At 37.1% G+C, this 27086-nt stretch overlaps 6 protein-coding genes, 1 long non-coding RNA gene and 1 pseudogene across 15 annotated transcripts; 4 read left to right on the top strand and 4 right to left on the bottom strand.

The window, feature by feature from the left end:
* The first annotated feature begins 318 nt into the window (after nt 1-318).
* Nucleotides 319-3368, top strand: LOC104731648 (uncharacterized). Of its 5 annotated transcripts, none has more exons than XM_087479001.1 (9): nt 319-652; nt 963-1038; nt 1161-1317; nt 1483-1560; nt 1769-2132; nt 2234-2511; nt 2609-2727; nt 2810-2902; nt 3031-3368. In XM_087479001.1, exons 1-9 carry the CDS (start codon nt 643-645, stop codon nt 3185-3187), a joined length of 1332 nt encoding a protein of 443 aa, XP_087335127.1. In that variant the 5' UTR covers nt 319-642; the 3' UTR covers nt 3188-3368. The 5 variants fall into 5 exon arrangements, with proteins under 5 accessions (XP_087335127.1, XP_010449387.2, XP_010449386.1 ...); XM_010451085.3 differs by having other exon boundaries at nt 329-652; nt 1483-1585; XM_010451084.3 differs by lacking the exon at nt 319-652 and having other exon boundaries at nt 772-1038.
* A 1152-nt stretch (nt 3369-4520) lies between these two features.
* Nucleotides 4521-6757, top strand: LOC104731647 (putative carotenoid cleavage dioxygenase 4, chloroplastic pseudogene; annotated as a pseudogene). Its single transcript, XR_015574701.1, has one exon. The product of XR_015574701.1 is annotated as a putative carotenoid cleavage dioxygenase 4, chloroplastic pseudogene (transcript).
* A 240-nt stretch (nt 6758-6997) lies between these two features.
* LOC104731646 (uncharacterized) lies at nt 6998-7848 on the bottom strand. Its single transcript, XR_758629.3, has 2 exons — nt 7667-7848; nt 6998-7560 (listed from the first exon to the last, which is right to left on the bottom strand). It is a non-coding gene; the product is annotated as an uncharacterized LOC104731646 (long non-coding RNA).
* Nucleotides 7849-11004: 3156 nt separating this feature from the next.
* LOC104731645 (putative apyrase 7) lies at nt 11005-14555 on the bottom strand. Of its 3 annotated transcripts, none has more exons than XM_010451080.3 (4): nt 14195-14555; nt 11953-14049; nt 11524-11817; nt 11005-11286 (listed from the first exon to the last, which is right to left on the bottom strand). In XM_010451080.3, exons 2-3 carry the CDS (start codon nt 13919-13921, stop codon nt 11540-11542), a joined length of 2247 nt encoding a protein of 748 aa, XP_010449382.1. In that variant the 5' UTR covers nt 13922-14049; nt 14195-14555; the 3' UTR covers nt 11005-11286; nt 11524-11539. The 3 variants fall into 3 exon arrangements, with proteins under 3 accessions (XP_010449382.1, XP_087334800.1, XP_010449384.1); XM_087478674.1 differs by having other exon boundaries at nt 14206-14532; XM_010451082.3 differs by lacking the exon at nt 11005-11286 and having other exon boundaries at nt 11354-11817; nt 14206-14536.
* Nucleotides 14556-15125: 570 nt separating this feature from the next.
* On the bottom strand, nt 15126-17620 carry LOC104731644 (WAT1-related protein At4g19185). Of its 2 annotated transcripts, none has more exons than XM_010451078.3 (7): nt 17112-17620; nt 16591-16653; nt 16382-16498; nt 16011-16296; nt 15743-15898; nt 15511-15662; nt 15126-15418 (listed from the first exon to the last, which is right to left on the bottom strand). In XM_010451078.3, the coding sequence occupies exons 1-7, from the start codon at nt 17324-17326 to the stop codon at nt 15214-15216; spliced, it is 1194 nt and encodes a 397-aa protein (XP_010449380.1). In that variant the 5' UTR covers nt 17327-17620; the 3' UTR covers nt 15126-15213. The 2 variants fall into 2 exon arrangements, with proteins under 2 accessions (XP_010449380.1, XP_087334799.1); XM_087478673.1 differs by having other exon boundaries at nt 16011-16291; nt 17112-17513.
* Nucleotides 17621-19920: 2300 nt separating this feature from the next.
* Nucleotides 19921-22756, top strand: LOC104731643 (putative zinc finger CCHC domain-containing protein At4g19190). The gene is made up of 7 exons (XM_019233312.2): nt 19921-20264; nt 20347-20409; nt 20648-20799; nt 20903-21028; nt 21154-21355; nt 21484-21598; nt 21697-22756. The coding sequence occupies exons 1-7, from the start codon at nt 20031-20033 to the stop codon at nt 22584-22586; spliced, it is 1782 nt and encodes a 593-aa protein (XP_019088857.1). The 5' UTR covers nt 19921-20030; the 3' UTR covers nt 22587-22756.
* A 371-nt stretch (nt 22757-23127) lies between these two features.
* LOC104731641 (uncharacterized) lies at nt 23128-24372 on the bottom strand. The gene has a single exon (XM_019233557.2). The coding sequence runs from the start codon at nt 24248-24250 to the stop codon at nt 23420-23422; it is 831 nt and encodes a 276-aa protein (XP_019089102.1). The 5' UTR covers nt 24251-24372; the 3' UTR covers nt 23128-23419.
* Nucleotides 24373-24520: 148 nt separating this feature from the next.
* On the top strand, nt 24521-26622 carry LOC104731640 (pentatricopeptide repeat-containing protein At4g19191, mitochondrial). Its single transcript, XM_010451074.3, has one exon. The coding sequence runs from the start codon at nt 24632-24634 to the stop codon at nt 26585-26587; it is 1956 nt and encodes a 651-aa protein (XP_010449376.1). The 5' UTR covers nt 24521-24631; the 3' UTR covers nt 26588-26622.
* The last annotated feature ends 464 nt before the right edge of the window (nt 26623-27086 follow it).

The following is a 27086-nucleotide window of genomic DNA, read 5'->3' as shown; positions in this document are numbered from 1 at the left end:
TAAACATCAAATTATAATACAGTATGTAAACACAAAAACAATTTTGAAAGTAAATTAATAACAAAACAAACTTTTAAAGTTCCTTTTTTTTGTTATCAAAGTTTCCAATAATATCTTTTTACCGATTTCCTTATCATTGGTAAAATAAATAAAACAAGTAAAAAATTTGAGTAATTTTAGTTTTCATATATATATATATATATATATTTCCAAAAAATATATAGTAACGCACAAAGGAGGCAAAAAAAATATTTTAGAAAAAGAAAAAAAAAACTTTTACGAATCTATAGAATATTAATTTATAATTTGTAACTGTGCAACAAGTGTTGTCATCAACTCATCATCCTTTTTTAAAACCTCTTCTTCTATCTTCCTTTTACCAAATCCGCCATTATCACCACCACAGAAGGAGACAGAGAGAGAGAAAACTTACTCAAGAGAAGAGATCCTTCTGATATAAAAACCCTAGATTCCTTCTCTAAAACCCACATCGAATCTTCACCCAGAAAACAACAATGCTCCAACCTCTCTCTTCCTCCTCCTCTGTTTTCTCCACTTTCTTGGTTTAAAGGAACCGTCTTTTTGGGGAAAGAATCAGAAGAAAGCATCCATTTTTATTAAATTCAATCGCATTTGCTTGATATGGAACTGGGTAAATCTCGATTGTACTTGCGCAATTGCTTTACTCCTTGTAGATTCTCAGATTATTCTTTAGCTGGAAGTGATTATCCAGACGCCATATCCATGACTTTGAATTGTAGTATTCACAAACCTTCTTCTTGTCTCATCATCATCGTCTCTGAAGATTCTTCTTCTTGTTTATAAAACTTCAGTCTTTTTCCAAATCTACGAAATTTTTCATCTTTGAAAAATATCTTTCTCTGTTTCGTCTCTCTCTCTCCCCATCAAAGAAACAATGTTGTGTGGATCATCTTCGTTTGCTCTTTTGGGCTCTGCTTCAGCTATGATGACTATGACGGCTGCTTCCTCACCAGCTTCCAGATTTGTTGGATTTGGTCATCATACTACTTCTCTCAGGTGATTTACTTATCCCTTCACATCTTATGCTTGTATTGGTTAAAAATGTTTAGAAATTTGGGAGTTTGTTGTATGAGTCTGAGATTAGGATACATGGGTTTATGTTGTTTAACGATCATCAGGTATGATCATGATCAACGTCGTCGTCCTTGTTCTTGGACTGGAATTGAAAAGAAGATCCCTTTTCCTCGGAATAGGACTGCCTCAGCTTCTTCTGCTTACCCTCTCTTTCTCTGTCAGCTTAATAAAGACTCACCAAGACCCAAAACTTACCAAGAGGTTCAATTTTGTAAATCCACTATATGATTCTTCCTTACTTGGATCTTGAATCTGCAATAGTGATGATATCTGTATAGTGACTGGTGATATCTGTTAGCATTCATATGGATTTTGTTATATAAGGTTTGCTCATGTTACTGTTTCTTGATTTACTTTAAATTACAGGTCACTAAGTCAGCCAGACAAATGTTTGCTCGAGAGATCTCTATCCAATCGAAAGACAGTGAAATTTCGATTGCAAAGGTATATAAGAAATTCTCTTCTTAAGGTATAATCCCTGACTCTTTGGTGACTTGCTTCAGACCATTACTGAACATGATATGACTATGGTTTTGTTGACCCTCTACTTGGTTTCTGATGATTTTAGTAACATAGTTTGTTGAAGTTTCTATATATGTTACTTATATCCTTGAAGCTTTTGCTTATTTACTTATGGAAATGGACTCAACAGGTTCTGTTTTACATTGCTGCTGAAGATGAAGCGTACATGGCTTTTAACCGAAAGAGGGATGCTCAGTCACTCATGAACGAGAGGGAAAGTGTCCAAGATCAATCTGATTCAAGTGAGTCAGATTCTGAGGAGGTGTTGCAGTTAGATGAAAAGAGTGTATCCGACTGGCTGAGTAAAATAGATGCAATTGCCAAAGACGTAGAGGCAGAACTAGTCTCACGAGACATCGGCTGCCACATGGTACAAGTTCTCGAAGCTGTAAATGCAGTTCTCTTCGGTTTGAGAGGCTTCAAGAGGACATCTATTACTTTAGACCCAGAACACTACTACCTTCACTCTGTACTTAACTGTAGAAGCAGCACTGGTAAATAGTTTCATCTTTAGGCTTTCTCAATCAGAGTTACCCTTTTGCTCAGTTGTTGTCTCTAATCATCATTAATTATTTTTGTTTTCGTCCATGTGCAGCATTTCTGATTAGTGTAATATACATTGAAGTTTGTAAGCGCCTCGATGTGAAAATTGTTGGATCTCCAGTTGGGGAAGATTTTCTGATTTGGCCTGAAACGGAGTATCCTGAGGAACTCTTTAAAGTAACTTCAGGACAGAGCTTGTTCTCTATTGTCAATGGAAGCTGCGTTGATGATCCTGGATCAATGGCATCAGACTTAACCGCAAAGTCACTTAAAGACCTCGACATCGCAACAAACAGAGACATTATTGGAATTGCTCTTGCCAATTTGATTGTAAGTCCTTAATCACCTATAATAACTAAACTACGAATCTTTAACTCCAAAAGATTTCATACTGAAAGATTCTATATTGTCTTTTGGTTATTTGCAGAGGCTTCACTGGAGACGTGCTACGAAGTCATCCCCTGGACTAATGCTGACTTCTCCTCTTAGTCAACTTAACAACATCAGTAGTTTTAATTGCCCATTGCTGCGGCCTCAAGAACTTAGGTAAAAAACTTGAAAGAAGAAAGATTTTGCAAACCCTTTTAATTTTTCTCGGCCTTAACATACGTTTTCTGCTGATCAAAAGGTTGGCTATAGCGGCTGCAGAAAGGTTGTTGATTTTGCAACCTCATAACTGGGTACTTCGCAGAGACCTTGGTATGATGCTGTACTACGAAAGGTAATAGATTTAAATCCTTACAAAGAATGGTTCTTTTGTTGCTTGTCCTTGTTCTGTAAATTGGTCGGTTTAGTTTGATCAACACAAAAGATCTTGAATTGTTGTTGGTATGGTTTATGGTGGAGCAGGCAATATGGAGAGGCGGTACAAGAGCTGAGCATATGTTTGGCCTTTGTTCCTCCTGAAGAAGAAGCTGTGTTGAAACCATTTGTAGAGAGACTACATCTCCTTCGTCTAATATCTTCATTGAAGCCTCTTGGCTCTGATCGCTTGACCGTTCCTTGACTTCCTTCTCTCTCTCTCTCACTGTCTCTACTCCACTTTGTAAATACGCTCACTTTCTTTCTCTGTGTCTTTGTTGTGTTGGAAGAAGTTTTGTAAGGAGAGAAGACATGGAACCCTTGTTGTTGTAACTCTTTTACATTTTCTATGATCATATCTAATAGATTTGGGGCACCGACTAAAATTTTATTTATCTTTCAAGGTTTTAAACTTTGAATTATCAGATGAGAACCGAGTAAAACCGAATGAGATTTGGAATTCTAGACATGATTTTACGGTTTTAATTTAGTTTAAACCGAAAAAGTAAGCCCGATTCAAAGTAATTAAACCAAACACGAGAATCTTGCCGAGTTCAACTTTTTCAACTTCTTTATTTCTGTTGAAAAGCTAAGAAGATTGGTTGGGGTTGTAAAGAAAGAAAGGAAAAAAAAAAAAACAACGGTTACAATTTTGATCAATCACATAAAAAGTTAACTTAAAATGAGTTTGGTATTATCATCTAACAACGTATTAATAACACCTAACAATTGTGCATGCATCAATGGCAATTACATGCATAAAACCCAAAAAGTGGCAATTCCAGATACGCAACACATGTACCCATTACCTGTCATTCTCTCTTTGCACTCTGAACCATCTATATTGCTGAACACCGACCAAAGCGACCGAATATATCGAGTTATCGACTACAAAGTACATATTAGGAGTTTGTTATAGTTTCCACATTTGTAGGTCAGTCTTCTCCTTACTGAGCTTTCATTTTTATCAACAACCGGACCACATGCATGAACATAGTTCTATAGAGTTTATGAATAGTTACAAGATTCCATGCATTTCACATGTTTGTTTGTAATCATTTAAATCATTGTACTAGAAATGTCCAAATATACACGGTTCTTGAACTAATGATGATATATCTATTTAAAAAGTATTTAGACCTATGGATGGAAGCAATCATTCGAATGATTCAAATTTCACATATGTTATATTATGAACAAATAAGGAATATATAGTTTTGACAAAAAAAATGTAAGAAATGTAAAAAAAAAATAACATTGAACAAAAATATATATATATATATATATATCTTAACTAATACTTTGACGAAAAAGAAAAATTGACAACCAAAATATCAAATGTGGGCAACCTAGAAAAACTATCAAATTTAATAAAATAATATAAATTATGAGTAAATTTACTAATAAAATCATATTATTTTGTCAAAATAATGTTGACAAATTAATCAATCCAAATTTTGACGAATAATTTTGCTGTCACATAAAATACAGGATAATCCTTCTGATATTATGGAGAATAATAAAAACGTATGTGAAAATAAGAATAGAGACAAATTATTATTGAAGATCAGAACTTCACATAAGAATAACCAACGAACCAAATAAATACTAGCTTCACATAAAATAAACCAAAAAAAATAAAAATCTTAATTTCACAAGAAACCATTGATTGATTTTTCATTTTCATAACTCAATAAATAGCCCCACAACAACAACAACACACACTCATCATCCTTCACAGCCTTAAACGTGGAAGCAAAGCAACTAAAACACAAAAAAAAAGTAGAGCAATGGACTCTCTTTCTTCTTCTTCTTCTTCTTCCTTCATCTCCAGTACATTCTCTCTTCACCACTCTCCTCTTCGCTGCTCATCTTCCTCTCCTCGTCTTCTCCGTATCAACTCCGCTGTTGTCGAAGAACGTTCTCCCATCACTAACCCAAGCGACAGCAATGATCACCGTCGTACTGGTAGCAAACCTAAAACAGTACTCCACAACCGAACCAACCTTCACACATCACTCTCATCATCTCCAGCGAAACTCCGATCAGAAATGACTCTCGCAACATCTCTCTTCACCACCGTCGAAGATGTAATCAACACGTTCATCGATCCACCGTCACGTCCTTCAGTCGATCCAAAACACGTTCTCTCCGACAACTTCGCTCCTGTCCTCGACGAGCTTCCTCCTACAGACTGTGAAATCATCCACGGCTCTCTTCCCCCGTCGCTTAACGGCGCTTACATCCGTAACGGTCCGAATCCACAGTTCCTCCCTCGTGGTCCTTACCATCTCTTCGACGGCGACGGTATGCTTCACGCGATTCGGATCAACGATGGTAAAGCAACACTCTGTAGCAGATACGTCAAGACTTATAAATACAACGTCGAGAAACAAACCGGAGCTCCGGTTATGCCTAACGTGTTCTCCGGTTTCAACGGTGTAGCCGCGTCGGTAGCTCGTGGAGCTTTATCAGCGATTAGGGTTTTAACCGGACAGTTTAATCCGGTTAACGGCATTGGTTTGGCTAATACGAGTCTAGCTTTCTTCAGTAACCGTCTCTTCGCTTTGGGTGAATCTGATTTACCCTACACCGTACGATTAACTAAGTCAGGAGATATTGAAACGATCGGACGGCACGATTTCGAGGGGAAGTTAGCGATGAGTATGACAGCTCATCCTAAAACCGATCCAATAACCGGAGAGACATTCGCATTCCGGTACGGTCCGGTTCCACCATTTTTAACGTATTTCCGGTTTGATTCAGCTGGGAGAAAACAGAGAGACGTTCCGATATTCTCAATGACGTCTCCGTCGTTTCTCCACGACTTCGCGATCACGGAACGCAACGCGATTTTCGCTGAGATCCAGCTTGGGATGAGGACGAATCCGGTGGATTTTGTTCTCGAAGGTGGTTCTCCGGTCGGTGCTGATAAAGGCAAAACGCCGAGGCTCGGTGTGATTCCGAAGTACGCCGGAGATGAATCGGAGATGAAATGGTTTGAGGTTCCTGGATTTAACATCATTCACGCCATCAACGCTTGGGATGAAGACGACGGGAACGCCGTCGTTTTGATCGCTCCGAACATTATGTCGATCGAGCATACTCTGGAGAGGATGGATCTGGTTCACGCTTTGGTCGAGAAGGTGAGGATCGATCTCGTCACCGGGATCGTGTCACGTCATCCGATCTCGGCGAGGAATCTCGATTTCGCGGTGATTAATCCGGCATTTCTCGGGAGGCGGAGCAGGTATGTTTACGCGGCGATTGGTGATCCGATGCCGAAGATCTCCGGGGTTGTGAAGCTCGACGTGTCTAAAGGAGATAGGGATGATTGTACGGTGGCGCGTAGGATGTACGGTCCAGGTTGTTACGGCGGCGAACCGTTTTTCGTAGCTAGGGATCCTAGTGATCCGGAGGCGGAGGAGGATGACGGTTACGTTGTGACGTATGTTCACGATGAGGTGAGTGGAGAATCGAAGTTTCTTGTGATGGACGCGAAGTCGCCGGATCTTCAAATCGTCGCCGCCGTGAGGTTGCCGCGAAGGGTTCCGTACGGATTCCATGGTCTATTTGTGAAGGAGAGTGACCTTAATAAGCAGCTTTAACTATATAGTTTAATAGAATAATTAAGTGCTTAATTACGTTCCGTACAACCGATCTAAACGTATAGTGATGTTGTTACATTTTTATACATTAAAGTGGATACGTAGTTTGGTTATGGTCGAATTCATGTATATAGTATACTATATAATAAATACGAAAGCTTATAAAATATTGTTCTCCCCTTTTTAAATATTGGTGGCAACAAAGTTTCTATAAATATATTTATATTGTCCTATGTTCCAATCCTCCTGATAGAAATTAAATTAGTTCCAAGTTTTGTCTAATCCAAATGTATTTTATAATATTTCATAAATAAATTCTAAAAGAACAAAAGCGGAATATTTATTTTTATAATAGTCTATTCAGTTGACAATATACCACTCTAAATATATATATATATATATATATATTTTTTTTTTTTTCATCTGAAGGATTTCATTTTATTGATAAACGTATAAGATAGAATACAAACAACCGGCAAGGAATACATTCCTTCCAGAGATTTAAGCCGTCCTGAAACTAATACCAAACAAGGTAAACTAAAGGGAAACAACCCAGACAAAGAAACACAACATTCATTCAAAAACTTTCCGGAACAGACTCTAGAGATTCAAAAATAGAAAAATAAATCTTAATCTTTGAAAATTAAAAATAGATCTGAGACAAGAAAGAACATTTAAACGGAATACAAAACAAGATTCTCCTTTACATAGAGTTAGAATCGAATGAGTGTGCCGTGCGACCTCGTTATGTTGCTCCATAGCTGAACAACCAGAGACGGTGATACAACAAATAAAGCCTAGAGGCTCTTCAAGATGAGCGACTTTTGGAATCAGGAAGGAGATCTAGATCTACGGTGGTGAATTTTCTTCATCTGAGGCGGTGGAGAAACGGTTAGAGACTGCCTCTGCCTTGAAGACGGTCAGATCTAAAGCTGAACTTGACGGTGAGAACAGAGACAAGTAGTTGAACCTATGATTGAGAATGTTTGAGATTAAATAAATTCTAGATCTGAAAATTGAGATATGAGACAGTAGAATGAAAAATTGAGATGGATGTGTCGAAAAGAAAAAGAAACCAATTAATTAGAAAGAGACATCCAGCTCTGATGCTGAGAAAGCCACCGGAACCAGAAACCTTAGACGGCGGCGAGCTTGTTTCTAGAGAGAAGAGAGAGCGTTTTGTTTATATGGTTTATAAGTAACAATGTATTTATTGTTACTTATACCACTCTAAATATAACCATTACATTTATTGTTCGTGAATTTTAATATTTGAAAACACCTATCAGTGGAAAATAGGATAGATCAGTTAACAGTTAAAGAACTAATAATGATTCACAAAAATACAAAAGCAAAAAAACAAGGATTTGTGGTATCCATTAACAAATTTTAGATAAATGTTTTATTTATATAAGTTGGATAAATAGATTAGGAAAGTGAAAAAGATTATGTTTTATTGATGGGACCAAATATTCAGCAAACATGAGTTCTGTAGATATGGCTATGGCCCTACTTCATTTATATACAAATACAACGACCTTAAAGAATGTAACCTCTTAAAATAATTTTAATTGTTTTTGATTTAAATCTTTTTTTTTTTGGTATGCATACCGTGAAATAAAACTCTAAGCCAAATTGCTGAATGGTCTATGAATACTGTGAGTACTGGAGCAAATAAAGGAGTCTCCCTTATATCCCAGAGTGTAACGTAACTATGTAAGTAACGGTGGGATAGGTTCCTTGCAGCGGAATGATTGATTACTTTACCTCGGTGTGATCAGCCTGATCACTCCCGGTCCGGTCGTGTGGGGTTTCGTCCTCTGGTTTTTGATTCGAGTTCCTAATTAAACTTAAGATCCTTTGATGGAGTTTCTTAATACGATATTTATTTGAGTAACCAAAAAAAAACTCCTCTCTTATTTCAGTGATTGTGATTGATTTTGTTGGGTGTAGTTGAATCAAAAGCAAACGAGTGGCCACAGTCACAAAAGCAAACGAGTGGCCACTGATATAGATGTAGATTTATCCTTTCCTTTGAGAACACAAAGGGTACAATTATTTTACGTTAAGTCAATGTCTAATGTCTAAATGTTGTGAATCAAGTTTCAGTGTCTCAAGTACTTGGTGATGGTGAGCAATGCCAACTGAAAAAACACTATTTGAACATTTACGGCAATGAAAATTACATTGAGACAGACTCGTTTCGTCGCATCATTTGTTTTAAGCAGATATTTTATGTGGTAACCTAGTCTTCTTAAGTACCAATCACATAATCTCTTGATCTATATTATTACCACTAAGACCAGATGCGCCGAACATGCAACTAACAAGAATCAATCTGTACAATACAACATTACATGACCAACTCTATTGAAGATCATTAGGATTCACATTTTTGTTAGGTAATCAGATTTTCTTAACCGAACCGAACCTATTAGGCTATTACCACAAGTTAAACATTAGGAGTGGTAAATAATCTACGTATTAATTTTCACCAATACGCAAAAAATCTGTACCATTTATTTGAAATATGATCCATAAAGGAAGATAAGTAAATTGTCCAGGTGAGAGACTGACTGATAGTTACTATGATTGATTGATTGTTCTATATATCTAAAAGCCAACAACACACAATGGCAATGGTCCCCAGACTGATTTGAGCTCTACAATAAGGACACTGTTCATATTAGATATTTTCATGGTAAAAAAAAAAGAGAGACACTTTTAGCCTCGAATCTTGCAATGCAAGGAAGTCCATTCAACATGTAACATATTCGAACCTGCAGTACAAATATTCGTACATGTCATCCGAATCCGAATCCGAAATATCCGATTCAAACTTGAAGTATAGAAATAGCCGAAGGTCCTATATCTCTAAATCTAAAAATCTGAAATATCCAAAAATCCGAAACTGGATACCCGAACGCCCAAGGCTACCTGATAGAAATTAGTTCGAAGTATTGTCTGTTTTATCAAGTCTAACACAAAATATGACTATTTCAAAAAGAACAAAATCGGAACATATAGTGTTGGAAAAAAATGAAACTGCTAGATTTTAAGACTCTATTTAGTTGACTATATACCTACCACTCTAAATGTAACCATTGCATTTATTGTTCGTGAATTTTTATGTTTTGAAACACTTATTAGTGGAAATAGGAAAGATTAGTTAACGGATAAAGAACTACTCCACAATATAGTGATTCACCAAAAAAAAAAAAAAAAAAAGAAAGAAAGGAAAAAGGATACTTTGTGGTATCTATTACCATTAACAATTTTTAGATAAATGTTTTATTTGTATAAGTTGGACAGATAAATTAGGAACGTGAAAAAGATTGTGTTTTATCGATGGGACCAACGAGACATTATTATTTTCAGCAAAACATGAGGTTCATATATGGTTATGGCCCTACGTCATTTATAGCAATAAATACAACGACCTTGAACGAATTTTAATTGTTTTTGATTGTAATTTTTTGTTTTGTTTATGCATAGCGTGAAATAAACTCAAAGCCCTGCGGAACGTTTGATTATCTAGTGTGTGATTAGTCCGGTTGTATGGGGTTTCATGCTCTGTGTTTGAGGAATGCTAGTTCTTCCTCTGTTTCTTTTCTAAAAATTATAATTTGTACTTGAACTTTTGTTCTTATGATGGAGATTCTTAAAAAGAAAACATCTTCTTGATCTCAAAGAGAAAAGGAATAAATAACCACTCTTTTATTTCAATTATTGTTGATTTTGTTGGGTGTAGTGGAATCAAAGCAAACGAGTGGCCAAAGCAATAAACGAACGAGAGTGACACTGACGTAGATGTAAGATTTATCCTTCCGTCTGAGACCAAAGGGTACGCTTGTTAACATCGACTTAAATAAATGTCTTTATAGTTTGGGATCAAGTTTCACGTGATGGGTGATCAATTCTAACAGAAAAAAAACAATAGTTGACGTTTATGGCAATGAAAATTACTGAGACAGTTTCGTCACATACTTTCAATCAATCTGACGAAATGTTTTATTTGGTAATCAAGTCTTCAGAACCAATCACATAATCTCTAGATCTATTACGTCACTAGATCAAGTAAGCAAAATATGATTAACGATGCAGCTAACAAGAATCAATCTGTACAACTTTACTTGACCAAACCTATTGAAATAGAGATCATTAGGATAAACATTTTTATTTGGTTATCTGATATTCTGAACCAAACCTATTACCACAGGTTAAACATTAGGAGGAGTGGTTAAATAATCTACGCACTCGAATACTCGATCAATATGCAAAAAATCTAAACCATATATTTGAAATATGATCCATAAGAAGATAAGTCAAAGTCCAGGTGATAGTTACTATGATTATTCAATATCTAAATGTCAACCCCACACAATGGTCCCAGATTGATTTGAGCTATACAATCTAACACAAGGACATTGTTTATATTGGATATTTTCATGGTAAAAGGAAAAAAGACACTTTTAACCTCGAATCTTGCAATGAAAGTCCAAACAACATATAACAGATTCTACTTTTTTTGTTGTCATCCTTTAGATATGATGATAAGAATCAAAGAGCAGAATATATGGACTTACAGGACTTATTCTAGGCTGGAAACATAAACCACTCAATCCGGGAATCGATTCTTCTCTTTCTAGCTGCTCAAACCCTAGAAACTTTGGGATGACAAGAACTTGGACCGGCTCTGTACAAGAAAGAATTTGGAGAAATACAAGAAGGGTAAAGAGGAAGAGAGTTGATAGATAGTCGAATTTGGGTTAAATTAGTAATCATATATAGTATATGGTATAGAAAGAATTACATGTGAACTGAAACAAGGAAAGCTCTTGAATTTTTTCTCTTTTTCTTTAGATACTATGATTTTTTTTCTATACCTAGAAAAGAGAAATTCTGAGTGTGTGGAAGTGATAAAAGGCCGTACCAAAAAATTCCTTCTCCTACATCTTGAGCATGTGTGATTCAGCGAGCGACGAACTAAGATCTTCTCGAGATTGTGATCTCCGGCTTTGGAGACGCATTTGACTCCTGCGAGGGGAGGACCAGAAGGAACTAGTGCTGTCATATTGCATATCCCCTAAGCTATCAGAAGAACAACTATGCATTACGGAGCTGCTCGTCGAGTACAATGAAGATTCCATGAGCTGTACGCTGCTTCCAAAACTAAATGGCCTACGCGGTGATCCCCGGACTGTTGGACTCAATGGTGTCTTTACACCTGAAAGAAAAAACATCTTAGGAATGAATATCTACGCAAAAAGGAAACTGAAGGCATAAGAAAATACTATATGAAGAACTGAGAACATAGCAGGTACAGCTGGTCCTAACTAAAGATTATAGAAAAATTAGTTACCTGTGCTCATAGGACTCCATCGCTGGAATCTAAAGGGAGTCGGGATGTTAAGAACAGATGAAGCTGAGGTGCTATTGTGTCTAAAAAGTGGAAGATAGGACTTTCTAAAGAATCTTGGCAAACAATTGCTGACTCGTGATAGTGCACAGAGAAGCAGAAGCAACGAAACAAGCAAAACAGATATAAGGGCCACTGGGTTTATCTTCATGCTGAGAGTCTCATAGCTCTTTAGTCCCGGTGTAGAAGAAAGAGCTTTCCCTGCTTCCAGAAGAGCTACTCCAAGTGTCCAAGTTATACCCCCAGACCCAATTATGATCTGCTTATCTGTAATATATAAACCTTCTCGTAACAGGGAGACTATGTATGGCGCTCTAAAGCAGTACTGTTCAATGAAGGGTTGTGGAGAAACACTGGTTCTGGCAACTTGCCAAGCCTTCTCACAAAATTCCCTACCCTTTTCCAAGACATCATCAAGGGAAGCTTCAGCACTTAAATTGAAAAAACGGTACACCACAAAGAATCCGGATACAGCATAGAACTGACCATGAGGATGAGGGTAACCATCAGGAAGAGCGCAAGGCTGCAAATCACAATCAACTCCAAGTTTTGTGTTCGACCATTCAGAGCTATTAACAGCTTTTTTTGCCAGTGCGCTGCACTCTTCCCAATTTGGAGCACCAACAAGCTTGATAGGAACTCCTGACTTCCCTTTCTTACCTCCTCGGAGACTGGACGCGCATTGAGAACATATGTACTGTCCTTTGTATCCGGTATTTAAGCAAGGATGTTTCATTTCCAGTTTTCCTTCAAACAAATCAGACTTGTTGACATTTGGTAGTCTCTTTAAAAGATGAACAACAGACCTTTCAAACGCATCATTAAGACCATATCCGGCGAGAGAATATGCACTAAGATGATGGTTAACAGATCCAATTCTGAGATTTAGGTTGGTCTCATTATGCGTTCGCTCCTCATTCTCAAAGGTTACCTGCAATGATGAGCCACCTAAGTCAAGTGCACCAAATGTTGCCTTCTTTGGTACAGCTCCCAACATGCTTGTTTGGTAATTAAGGGCGGTCCATCCAAAATAAGCTTCCTCTGTACCACTGATGATCTTAACCCACTCCCTCCGGCAAGTGAAGGGAGACTTCGCTAGTATAGACCAAACATTACCTAAAATCCAGCTTGAATCAGCAGGACGGAGCCTCCGGACGCCCGCTGTTGCATAAACAAAGAGTGATGTGGTTCTATGAGCATGCTTGGGGATCTGCTTCTCTGCCCACTGAATAAGTGGTTTTATCGCTTTTTTTAACCCTGATCTGTTGTTGACAAGCTTATCAAAACCAGGTTCTGTCTCCATACGATCATAAGCACGGCCACTACTTTTTCTAGAAATACCCTCTGTCAAAGATTTCATAACAATGGGGAGACTACTATCTTTCTTGTAATTTATAGTGCCCTGATAGACATATGCGCGAGTACCTGTGCTTCCACAGTCAAACACAACATAATATCTTGATGCTCCCCGTGACCAGTTTGTATAAATATACATGGAGACTATATACACCAGAAAAGCAAACAGAATCAAGCACATAACGATCATAAACGCACGGAAACATTTACGGCGTGTAGATGGATTGGTACCACTCGGAACACCTGCCTTTTCCTTGGACAAACTAGATCCATTCTGTCCCCATGATATAGTTTGCCGTTTAGTGTTTAAATCAGCTTCCTTAGCAAGAATAGACTCTTCAGGATCAAAACCATGATACGAAGAGAAGTCTTGGAGAGACGCAGAGTGTCTCAAACTATTATTTCGTCCACCATTCCCAAAACTAATCGAATCCGAAGGTGAAGTTCCTACATCAGGTGATGAACCAGTAGGCAAATACGGAACAGATGATTGTGAACCCGATGTAAACCGACTCGATGCAGCATTAAAAAGTTCAGTGATCCTACCAAAAACCATCTCTCTTGCCTACATATAAACCTCCAAAACTGCTTTACTTAACTAGAAAACTTAACAACAACCTTCTCCGTAGTGTTCAAATGCAGAAGCACAACAAACTCTTCACATCCTTCATACTTCTGTGGAAACTACACAAATCAAATCAAATCAAATCAAACGCATTCACAAATCAATAAAACACAAAGCGATCTGCAGTTTAAAATCGAAACACATATGCGATAACAATTCAACTAACTCAAATCATATAAAATTGAAAAAGCTAGGGTACAATACCAGAAACACACATTGGTAGAGAACGAAGAACAAAAAAACTCTAGCCCACCGTCAAAAGCGTTCTCAGCACTCTTTAGATCTCGTATGTCGCAGCGTCTCGTAAAGCGCATATACACTAGACGCACATGCGTTTAATCCCAACGAATCGTCGTCTTCGTACAAAACAATCGAGAATCTTCAGCAGATCTGACGAGTATCAGGCTAAAACCACACGAGACTCAGACCAGAGAAAGACGAAGACGAAGACGTTGGGGAGAGAGAGAGAGAGAGAGAGAGATCCGTTTTGCGAAAGACCTCTTTTGCCTTTTGTCCTCTGATTTTTCAACTGAAAACGTCTTGCTCAATCTTCAATTTCTTGGGGTTATTTATGAATATCTGAAAACCTTTGGGGTGGAAATATAAATCAATCAAAGGTTCATTAATGTTTTCGCAAAATCATGTTTTTTGTTAGTTTAAAAATGCTAATGGTGTGTGTCGTCGACAATATTTTATCAAAATGGTACATTTTTATAAATATTTAACCGTATTTAAATCTAAAGCTATACTAATAAAATTTTCATGTTTAAAGATGTGAACTAAATTGGGATAAGACCAACTTCTTTTTGGAATTGTACAATCCCACTATTGTTATGTGTTCTTACCAAAAAAAGCCACATTTTTTTTTGAACTTTATTGAGATCTTCCTACCCTAAGACTTAAAAAGCTATGACTCGTATATCATCATATAGTCTTTGTCATTATAATCTATTGCTAAAAATATTCAAAAGGTTAAAAGATAACATGTCATCTTCATAGCCTATATAGTTTTAGACCTAAGTCCAATACGAATTAATAATCATTGTCTGGGACTTTTACATTTGACTCAATTCAACAACTAGATGAACTTCAAGATTAATAAAGTAATTATAGCAATGGAGCAACACTATGAATCTGTTGAAGAAGGTAATCAAAGAAGATATTAATAAGGTATGAATGTAACAATAAGTTATAACTGTTGTAAAAATGGGTTCTGGTCTTTTTTAGTCTGCAGATTTCAGAGAGGAACTGGGTAATCCAGAAAACAAATGTCCTAATCTGTTGACTGTCCCATTAAATATCAGTGGTTCCGAGGTTTTAACACCATGAGACGGGATCCCAATCCCGGAAAGCCCTGTTTTCCGCTCTCTAAATGATGCCCAAGTGACCATATATAGTCCCAAAATGATAAAGAATCCACCCACAACGCTGCATTGAGGAAAACAAATCAGAGTTAGAAAGTCTTGGAAGTGAGATAATGTATGAATGATTATAAAAGATTCCAGAAAATGTATATAAACCTTCCGAGATAAATAGGGCTACCGAGAAAGATTCTCGATAAGAAAGTTGATGCAGCGGGCTGAAGAGGACTGTAGAGAGCAACCAAGGCAGGACCAATAATCTTGTTGGACCAAGTCAAAAGTCCATAGTTTAGTGCTGATGCAATGACTCCCTAGAGAGAAGACTTGTGTCAACGATTACGAGAGAAACAAGTGAATAAGAAAATAAATAAATAAATCTTGTGCAACTTACTGCATATATAACTGCAAGAACCTCAGATTGTGTTAGCCTCCAATCTAATGGCTCCTTTACCATAAAGAAAGCTGTTATGCACATTAGTAGTGTACCGAAGAAGTATGCTAATGCAGCAACTGAAAGATTTGCCGGATACTTCTTCAAAAGCGGCGCCTGGAGAGTTTCCATTATTACATCAGCATTCAAAGACACATTCACAGAGGTTAGTAGCCTGCAGTTTATGGCCTAAAACTAACTAAAGAACAGAAACAATGAAGAGATTTACCTGAATGGCAAGAAAAGTAGCCATACCCATGCAGTTTCCAATCAAGCATAAAACCCCAATGTGGAATTGCTCAAGTCCAAGATCGAGCAAACCAGAGACTAACCACCCAGTAGGCTCAGGTTGACCTTTAGCACTAATTTCATTGTTCATCGCAAAGTCTGCATCTTTATCTCCTACCAAGGCCGGACCACGAAACAGAACCATAAAGACGGCACCCAAAACACACACAAGTGTGCCTGCAACCTTAGTCTGACCTTCGATTCTCAACAAATTCACTCTTTCTGTACTGCATACAAAGTAGGAAACATCAGAAAGCCGAGAAGTGAAGGCAACACCTAAGAGGAGAACTTTTTAAAGTGAATCATACTCACCCCATCATTACAGCCAAGAGAAAGGTAAAGACAGGGATGGAAGGTTGAATGGCAGCAGCATAAGTTGGATTTGTGTATGTAAGACCGATAAGAAATAACAATTGGTTCCCAAATACCCTATCAAAAACGCAGAGGTGGCTTTACTGAGATGCTCAATCTGCATAAACGTTATTATAATACATTGAGACAGGACAGGGATGATTTCTTACCCTACTAAGCCCAGGAAGAAGAATGATAGGAGGAGGCTTTTATTCATTGGAGTTCTGATCCTTCTACATACATGAAAGATGAACAATGTTCATTGATTAGAATTTGAAAACTTGTACTAGATCGCAAAATCAGATCCAAGTTTCTAATGTACTTATTGCAAAATCCTAAGAAGAGGCATAGAACTCAGAACATGACCAAATGTACTTGCAATCTATGATCTCAATGAGTATCTAAATCTACTAACAGTGGAAGTAAAAAGAACACAAATCTTAACTTAAGTCAACGCACATTGCTACAAATCTGAATTCTAGTTCTTCTATAATGAAGATCACACTCACTCTAAATACCCATAACTTATACAAATTCATCAGTGAGAAACCCTATTTCAAAATCCAAATATACATTACCAATGGATCATGCAATTAACAAAGGAGACTGTCTTGTTCTTCCTTCATACAAATCGATCAATTAAAATAGGATTCGATTGAAACCCATCTCGAGAAGGTGAAAAAGGTGATACCTTTCGCGGAAGTAAGCGAGAGGAGCGAGAATAGAGAGAGCAAGAAGATCACGGCAGACGCAGAAGACAAGCTGGTTGACTCCAACGTTAAGAGCTACTTTTGTAATCACATGGTATCCGCCATTAAAGAGCTGAACAAAAGCCATGGCAGTGTGCGCCCTCCGAGCGTCTTTCTCCGCCGATCCGCCTCCGGTCAGGCTCATCGGCGCCGTCATCTTTCCGATTTATTCGGCACCTCTCTCACTCTCTCCGACTCTTTAAATAGTTTTATTAGATGAAGCGAAGACTCAAAAAAAAGTGAGATCTTTGGTTACTTAGGAATAAATCAAAGCTGCTTCTTGGAGTTTGCGGAGTCTTTTCTCTAGGTTCTGTACTAAATTCCCATGAATTTTTATACAATTCAATGAGATTTTTTCTAATTTAACACACAAAAACTTGATAATGCGATTTAATTAAAAATATCAAATATTAATAGATTTAACCTAGTTTTTAACGATTTTGCTTTATTTACTTAACTAGTAGTATTTGTCCTGTGCGTATGCACGGAATTATTATTTGTGATCAGATAATAATAATATATAACTACTTATTAATTTGTGAGAAAGTAATATATTATTTCAATTATGAAATGGTCTCAAAATTAGGCAGCCTAAAAGTAATACACTTTTGTTTCATATAATTGATGATCAATACTTTGTATATGCAAAAATTAAATATATAAACATTAAGCATTTAAAAATAGAAAAATTCAATTTGGTTTCGTTCTCATATTATCATACTTCATAAATGATGTGAGTTATGAGGCAAATAATGTATATATGTAACAATGAAAGAGTAAAACAATTTAAAAAATAAGATTAATACAGAGATACAATTAGAGTAGTCAGATGTAGTTAATTAGAAGAATACAATCAGACAGGAAATCAATTTTCCATTCACACCGTAACTAATAATCACCCACCTGTAAGAAAGAAACATATAGTTTAGATGGGTGAGATGAGAAATAGGTTATAGAAATGACAAAGGGAGAGAGTATATGAAGGCCAAAGGTATATCTCTTACTTGTTACAAAAATGCGGAATGAGACCAATGTAATGCAAATCTCAATCAAATAATTTACTAACTTAATTACAAAACTTTATAGTAGAAATATTCTATTGATCCTGGAAAACCTTCATAAGTCACATGTCTTACGGAAACATATGAGTTTTGAAATAGGAAACTACACACATTGATATGCTCAAATATTCTACATGCTCAAATATTCAAGTAAGCATTTGAATAACAAACAAAAGATTAAGATTGGAAGCAGTACTCTTACTTTCAATCTTTCATCATGTTCCTGTGATGCATCTTGGTAGTTTAGGAAACAACTATATATCCAGTACACATTATCTTGTTAGCTTGAATTATATCTCCATGTCACAAAGAAGTCAAGCTATGCTTAGATTTTTCTACTTGAATAATATATAAACCGAAGATAATAATGTGATTCTAAATTACACAGGTGTGTAAAAACACACAAATATCATATTTCTACTACTACCAGATTTCAAAGATTCGCAAACCAGAATTTTTTATGAGTAAATAACCGTGTGAGATGACTATCGGCAACACCATCTTCAACCTGAGCATGTAAATCGAACGAAGAGAATCAATATGCCATAAAGAGAGAAAATGAATGTGTATAAAGAGTACTCATATAAACTTGGCACATGAGACATGAGAAATAGAAGGGAAAAAAAAGTTATTTCATAAAGAACACTCAAGTTAGACTGCTCTGAGCAATCCTAAAAGTCATTTGTTTTTCACATATGCTTGAATTCGATCAATCACCCTATCCACAAAATAACTTATTTTAGTAACATTTTTTTTAATTAAAAGGCCTGTAATTTAACACCAAATTTAGAACTATAAACACATAATGTTGATGTACCTTTGCATCCACAAGAATTGCCTCAATACTGAGAATAACTCCATGTTTATCTTTTGGATAAAAATTCCATGTCCTTGATATTAGAGCTTTGAGAGAGGAATATAATCCAGATGCATCTTCAACCTGAAACAATAGAAATCAAAATTAATATGATTCAAAAAAAAAAGCAATGGATATGAACAAAAAGCTAAAGGATTTATTTCCCTGATTAATTGTAGTTTTTAAAGGGATTTGGCTTTGTGAATTCGAAAGAGGTTCTAGTGGTTGATCAAACAGAGGATATGGATTTGGGGGTGAATTGGTAATCAAAAATAAAAGTGGTTTTGTGGTGTTTTTTGTGATTAGAGAAAACTGAAGAGGATTTATATAGAAGATGAGATTTGTTGTAAACCACCATGAATGTGTATCTGTTAGTGGGAGTAAAATTAGGAATAATTTTCGATTATAAATAAAAAATCCATTTATTCCATCATAAGTTTTTTTTCCTTAAGATTTTTATAAACCACGATTGTTTGTTTTTTTTATTAATTGGATTTTTTTTAATTTTAAAAAAAATCTGATGTGGCTTATTTTTATTGGCCAAGTGACTTGTGAATTATAAGATAAAGGATTAAAAATTCAAATATAAAAAAGTAAGACTATATAGCTTTTCTAAAATATTAATCAAATATTTTCATCGGAAATTTTAACTTTTTTTTTGTTTGTTAGAATCATATATATATACGTTTTCTTTCCACGTTCATACTCCAAAAACTGATCATGAAAATAGTTTTCATTAAATTTTTTAAAAAAATATATATGAAAATAGTGCAAATACAAAATTAATTAAAAACAGAGGATAAACATATAGAAATAAATATTGCAAAACAATGGGGGCAAATTAGTTATTTATAATATTAAAGTTTACAGATTGAAAATTCTAAAAAGAAGCGGAGGGAGTAATTAAAAATTGCGACGCATTAGGCATTGTTTGTGGCTCAGACATGGACGGCGAAGAAGGAAGCGGAATACGGCTGAGCAAGAGATTCGCCGGCGGGAAAGTCACCGGCGGTAGCTTAGAGGTCGATTACAAGACCAAATCCGGTACCGCTTGGAGCCACTCCTTCCTGAACCAGAAGCCATGGCATCCTCTTTCTTATCCCAACCAGCGCCGCAAATGGATCGCCGAGCAGACTCATGCCCAACACGATCGCAGAGCCGAAGAGGTGGCTCGCGAGGTACGCATCTCACATAGTCACCGGTTTTTCTTAATCGATTCAATTTGTGTTATCCTTACTTCCCTGTTTCGTGAATTCGCAGTTTGCGCAAGAGCAGGAGTTTTTCAAGCAAGCGGCTCTTATCTCGAAGAAAGAAAGAGAGAAGGTTGGTTTCTCTTTAGTTAGATTAGGGTTTATGTTATTCGGATCTTAGGTTTCAGTACCGTAGGGTGGTTACTAATGCTTCAGATTAGGGTTTTTATATTCTTAGGCAGAATTGTTTATCCTTTTAGACCTATTTTGATGTCAAAACATATAGAAGCATTCAGATTTTGTGAACTGGTAGTGATTTTACTTAGTTTTGTTTTGTTACAATGATATTGATTCATGAGATTGATGTGCAGATCGAAACGATGAAAGCTGTGAGTTTCATGTATGTTCGTCCACCTGGTTATGATCCTGAAAGTGCCAAAGCAGCAGAATACGCAGCTGATAAAAACAAGGGTCAGGGTTCTTCAACTCAGGATTCAGTGGCGGAAGATAATGTTGGTTCTAAGTATGTTGACAGAAACTAATAATTGATTTGAATAATTGTTGCATAAAAAGTTACATCCTCGAAGAGGAAGTTTGACAATAACTCTCTCTTTGATGTAATGTAGACCAGAAGAATCACAAGGCGGGGGAGACCGTACAGGCCAGGAAAGGAAGAAACCACGACCCAAAGATGTTTTTGGGCGTGCTCTTCCTACTGAAGAAGAGTTTGAGGTCCTTAAAAATGCACCAAGGTATTCTCCATATTTTCTTACTCTTTCGAATGTGTTAATCGTTAAATACTCCAGTTTCATTGTGGAAATATTGGAACATGTAAATGAAATTTTTTTCATTACATAATATGATTGGAATTGAGCAGGATGGAGACTGGTATTCCTGGGAGAGTAAAGCCATTTGCAGTGGAAGTGCGTAATGTGAAATGTCTGAGATGTGGAAACTTTGGGCACCAAAGCGGTGATCGTGACTGTCCATTAAAGGATGCAGTAATGCCAAATGAAGAACTTCGACTGAAAAGAGATGATCCTTTGACTGCTATCATTGCGCATACAGATCCCAGTGAGGTTGGTGTTGATTTCTCTTAATTCTCATCCTTCAAAATCTTTCGTCAACTAGTTGGCATAGGTTTGAATAACTGAAAGGTTGAATGGTTTATGTATCATTAACCGGAAATGTTCTAAACTTTTGGCAGCCTCTGAAGTGGGAGTTGAAACAAAAGCCGGGGTTAAGTCCACCTCGTGGGGGTTTTGATCTCGACGATCCAAATCAACAAATTGTCGCTGAAGATATATTTGACGAATATGGAGGTGAAGTTCTTATTTCTCTAAAGGTTTTTCCTATCACAACTCCCAGCTCATTGTTTATATTGTACATACTTATTTTTCCAATTTATTTTGATACCCAGGGTTCCTTGGGGGCAGCATCCCAATAGAATTACTTCAGAGTATGTCTTCGGATAAGAAAAGAAAATCCAAAAAGAACAAAAAGCACAAGAAGCATTCATCTCGTACTGTTGAGGAGACTGATGAATCTTCAACAGGCTCAGAAGATAGTAGAGATAAGAGAGGTTCGAAGAAGCGTAAGAAAATTAAGAAGAAGAGCAAGAAGCATTATGATTCTGAGTCAGTCTCCTCGGAAGATTCAGACTCTGACAGTTACCGTCTGAGTAGGAGAAGACACACCAAGCATGTGGATCCGTCTGCGACATTGAAATCTGAGGTTTACCACCAAGGAAACAGTCACAGAGAAAAGCATTACGATGACGAGAAGCACCAAAAACGGAAGGAAATAATGGATAGACCACCGTCTGTGTCATCCGATGATTCAGAATATTATAGTAGTCATAGTAGTAGAAAGAAAAGATCAGAAGATGATTACAAAAGCCATCACAGGGAGAGAAAGCAAGTGCATAATAACGATCCCGTTGCAGAGAAAAGCCAGAAACATGATAATTTGGAAGCTGGAAAGTTTCGTAGAGTCGAAAAAGAGCGTAGATATGATGATAGAAGACACAGATACGTCGATATGGAGTCTGAGAATCGTCATAGATCCGAGAAGAAATCAAGATATGATGATCTTGATTCTGAGAGGCATCACAGGAGTGTGAAAGGCAAAGAAAAGCATGTGTATGATGATCCTGAAGGGTTTTCTGACAGATACAGAAGCAATAAGAATGGAGAATCTGATTCGGAATCAAACTATAGAAGTAGACAGCAGAAGCATGAGTTGTCATCGGAAGAAGAAGAAGAGAAGTCTCGTAAGCATCGATACAGCACCAACCGAAGGAGAAACTGAGTCCTATGCTATGTTTATTTTGTCCTCGAGCATAAGTTATGGTTCCGGTCTGAATGAGATTGGGAGATATGTGCGATTGGTTTTTTTTGTCTTTGTAAAATGTGCGTTTATAAAGAAGCTTAATGGAGCCTATTACTGTTTCTTAGTTCAATTTACATTTGATTCAGTCACGTGACAAGGCAATTAGCACGTAGGGAGCAATCGAGCTCACATGTAAACCAAAAAAGAGTTGTTTCTGCTTCAGACTCCTTTTTGGTTTAACTTCATTCAACTTCCTTTTCTGATCATAAGCAATTCTCTTAACCTTATCAGATAATAGACACCAAGCAGCCAAAACAAGCTTAAACGCACCCTCTGCACCTTCACACTAGTTCTTGTCAGGATGAAGCAAAAGAGCTAGCCTCTTATATTGTTTCTTAACTACATCCTCATCAGCCAACGGATCAACACCAAGAATCGCATGAGAGCTTAATCACACCAGTGTTTGCGAGTAAACAGGTTCCTGATAGTATGAGTTATTTCGAATTCTTAAAAGACCATAAACAATAGAAACGTCTTGGTGTATTAATTAAAGTACTAAGATTAACTCCGTTACAGATCATCTACAGATTAAGAGAAAAAAGCTGAATTAAGAATTAAGACGAAGAAAAATGAAATATTACATGATTACTAGAGCTACTTTGATTAGTTAGCTTCATCTGACTAATCTAGATTACAGAAATAGGTTCCCTATAACAAACAGGATCCTACAACTTCTAAACGTGATTGTCGTCTTAGTTCTTATCTCACATCTGTCTGAAAAGCCACTCTGCGTCATAAGTAGAGTTGAGGTCTCATGTTGCCATCGGATTCTTGAAAAGCATCTCTGCTTCAAAAGTAAAGTTTGCGTTTCCTCCTTTGAATAGCCTCTCTTGTTCAAAAGTAGAGTTTGCGTTTCCTCTCTTGAATGGCCTCTCTGCTTCAAAAGTAGAGTTTGCGTTTCCTGTGTTCATCATCGGCTTCTTGTAAGGCCTCTCTGCTTCAAAAGTAGTGGAGTTTCTTTTCTCCTGATTCTTGGAAAGTCTCTCTGCTTCACGTTTTTTCCTCTGTTCCTCAAAATATCTATTAAGTTTTTCTTGTGCATCCTTCTGTTTCTGCGAAGAAACAGGCTGACGACGCTCAGGCTCGCGTGGCTTCGGTGTTTTCTGTTTCTGCCAAGACTCAGGCTGACGCCGCTCAGGCTCGCGTGGCTTCGGTGTTTTCTGGTACCACCGGCTAACTTGTTTCGATTTCCTTTTATGGTCGTCATACGCGCTTCTCTTAACCTTATCAGATAACAAATCACAAGCTTGTAAAACCAGTTTAAACGCGCCTTCGGCACCATGAAACCTGTTCTTGTCCGGATGAAGCAAAAGAGCCAACTTTTTGTAACGTTTCTTGACAGCTTCATCGTCAGCCGAAGGATCTACACCGAGAACTCCATACCAATCAGAAACTCCGTTGATTTTGTTTGACGCAGAGATATAAACATCGATCGTCATCAACACTTGTTTCAGACCTTCAAGTTGCGGATACAGACGCTCCGCCTTGTTTACGAGTTTCTTAGCCCCATCGTAATCATTCTCTGAAATCTTCTTCTCGGCCATATCAATCGCTCTTCTAGCTTCTTCCTTGTTACACTCCATGACTGAGTTTTCTTAATCAAATTCAGAGAATCGCTTACAAATATCAAAACCCTAGTTTCTGAAAATTGTTACCTTCGCCCTAGTTTTCTTAATCAATTGTTACAACAAAGCCAGAGCGGTCGTGGTATAAAAAACTAGGTCGAGTCCAGTCCAGCGTATATATATATTACAAGAAACGCGTTTTTCCTTTTCACAATGTTTGGACATTGATGGATTGGAAAAAAAAGGAAATTTTTCTTATTTTGTTTTGTAGGGGTAAAAAAGTAATTATAATTCTTTGTTATTGACACGTTTACGTTTAAAAGAATATCAAATAGAAGTGGCGCGTTTTGAGTGTTGCTTTCCCGCCGGAGGCACTTGAAGAGCAAGTGAGAGAATCCCATGTCCTTGATTCAGCGTCGCTTGAATCGTTTTCATGGATTCTCATCATCTGTTAATGCTTGGAACATTCAGATACGAGAAGCGGTGATTCGAAATGATCCGGTGGAATCACTTCTTCTCTTTAGAGAAATGAAGCGCGGAGGATTTGAACCAAACAACTTTACCTTTCCATTCGTGGCGAAGGCGTGTGGTAGACTCTCTGATATTGCCTACTGTGAGATGGTTAATGCCCATGTTTTAAAGTCTCCGTTTTGGTCTGATGTGTTCGTTGGGACTGCGACGGTTGATATGTTTGTGAAATCTAATTCTCTAGATTATGCAGCCAAGGTGTTCGAGAGAATGCCTGAGAGAGATGCTACTACTTGGAACGCAATGCTCTCTGGTTTTTGTCAGTCGGGTCAAACGAATAAGGCGTTTTCTCTATTTCGTGAAATGAGACTCTACGAGATCCCACCTGATTCTGTGACTGTTATGGCATTGATTCAATCTGCTTCCTTTGTCAAAAGTTTGAAGCTTTTGAAGGCTATGCATGCTTTAGGGATACATTTAGGTGTAGATGTACAAGTTACAGTTGCAAATACTTGGATTTCTACTTATGCGAAATGTGGTGATTTGGATTCAGCAAAATCAGTCTTTGAAGCTATTGACAGAGGTGACAGAACTGTTGTGTCTTGGAATTCTATGTTCAAAGCGTATTCAGTTTTTAGTGAAGTATTTGCTGCTTTTGGTCTTTACCGGTTGATGCTGCGTGAAGAGTTTAAGCCTGATTTGAGCACTTTCATTAACCTGGCTGCATCGGGCCAGAACCCTGAAACACTAACACAAGGAAGACTGATTCATTCTCATGCAATCCATCTCGGTATGGATCAAGATATCGAAGCGATCAATACCTTCATTTCTATGTATTCGAAATCCGGGGATACTTGTTCAGCTAGGCTTTTGTTTGACGTAATGGCTTTCAGAACATGTGTTTCTTGGACTGTGATGATAAGTGGGTATGCTGAGAAAGGCGACATGGATGAAGCTTTGGCCTTATTTCATGTCATGACCAAAACAGGAGAGAAACCAGATCTGGTTACCTTACTCTCTCTCATTTCAGGTTGTGGAAAATTTGGTTCACTGGAGATTGGAAAATGGATAGATGCTAGAGCAAATATGTACGGGTGCAAGAAAGATAATGTCATGGTTTGCAATGCTCTCATCGATATGTATTCAAAATGTGGAAGTATACCCGAAGCTCGAGACATCTTCGATAATATGTCTGAGAAAACTGTCGTTACATGGACTACAATGATAGCTGGATATGCTTTGAACGGAATCTTCCTCAAAGCTTTGGAACTATTCGACAAGATGACAGATTTGGAGTATAAACCAAATCACATAACATTCCTTGCAGTTCTTCAGGCTTGTGCTCATTCAGGTTCTCTGGAGAAAGGCTGGGAGTGTTTTCTCATGATGAAACAAGTTCACAACATCAGTCCTGGGCTAGAACATTACTCTTGTATGGTAGATCTTTTTGGAAAAAAAGGAAAGCTCGAAGAAGCATTAGAACTTATCCGTAACATGTCAGCTAAACCCGATGCTGGCATATGGGGCGCATTGCTTAGTGCGTGCAAGATCCACCGCAATGTAAAGATAGCTGAGCAGGCGGCTGATAGTCTTTTTAACTTGGAACCGCAAATGGCTGCGCCTTATGTAGAAATGGCAAACATATATGCAGCTGCTGGTATGTGGGATGGTTTTGCGAAGATCAGGTCCATGATGCAACACAGGAACATTAAAAAGTATCCAGGTGAAAGCGTAATTCAGGTGAACGGAAAGAATCACACTTTCACTGTAGGTGAACACGGTCATGTGGAGAATGAAGCGATATACCTTATGTTGAATGGTTTGAGTTTTTTTGCGAGAGATGAACATAGAGTGCATAAAGATGTGTATACAGAACAAAGTTTATGAACTTTCCATTTGATATTTAGTGCGTTTTTTAATTATCACTTTTAGGATATAGTTTGTTTCTAACCAACCTTATGTAGTGGAGAATATCTAATATCACAACATGTGTTTGAATAATTATTAACAAGATATAAAGTAAAGGTTAATTATGATTTGTGGAGGACCAGATTCTATTGGCAATCTACTTTATTTTATCCTCCACCAAACCAATATTGTTTTGGTATGTAATCCTATTAAAGAAGGATAAAAGACTTTTTAAGACACTTTAAAAGATATTTTGCTTAACCATCTTCTTATTTCTTAGAACTCCGTGTCCATTGCGTGTTCCCACGACGTAGATATTTTTATCTACAACTTGACCTTTAAGTTTTACATACTCTCGTTAAACCCCAATACTTTTTTGTAAATATTTTAAACACCCAATTAGAGCCACAAATATCCAAAAGACCACATATTCTTCTAGGCATTATGCATAATAAGCTCATAAAACTCAAAAGAAATA

The sequence above is a fragment of the Camelina sativa genome, chromosome 12, assembly GCF_030686135.1.
Source record: "Camelina sativa cultivar CO46 ecotype springtype chromosome 12, ASM3068613v1".
Classification (NCBI taxonomy): Eukaryota; Viridiplantae; Streptophyta; class Magnoliopsida; order Brassicales; family Brassicaceae; genus Camelina; species Camelina sativa.
The sequence above is the reverse complement of the archived record's forward strand: the minus strand, read 5'-3'. Positions and strand labels throughout refer to the sequence as shown.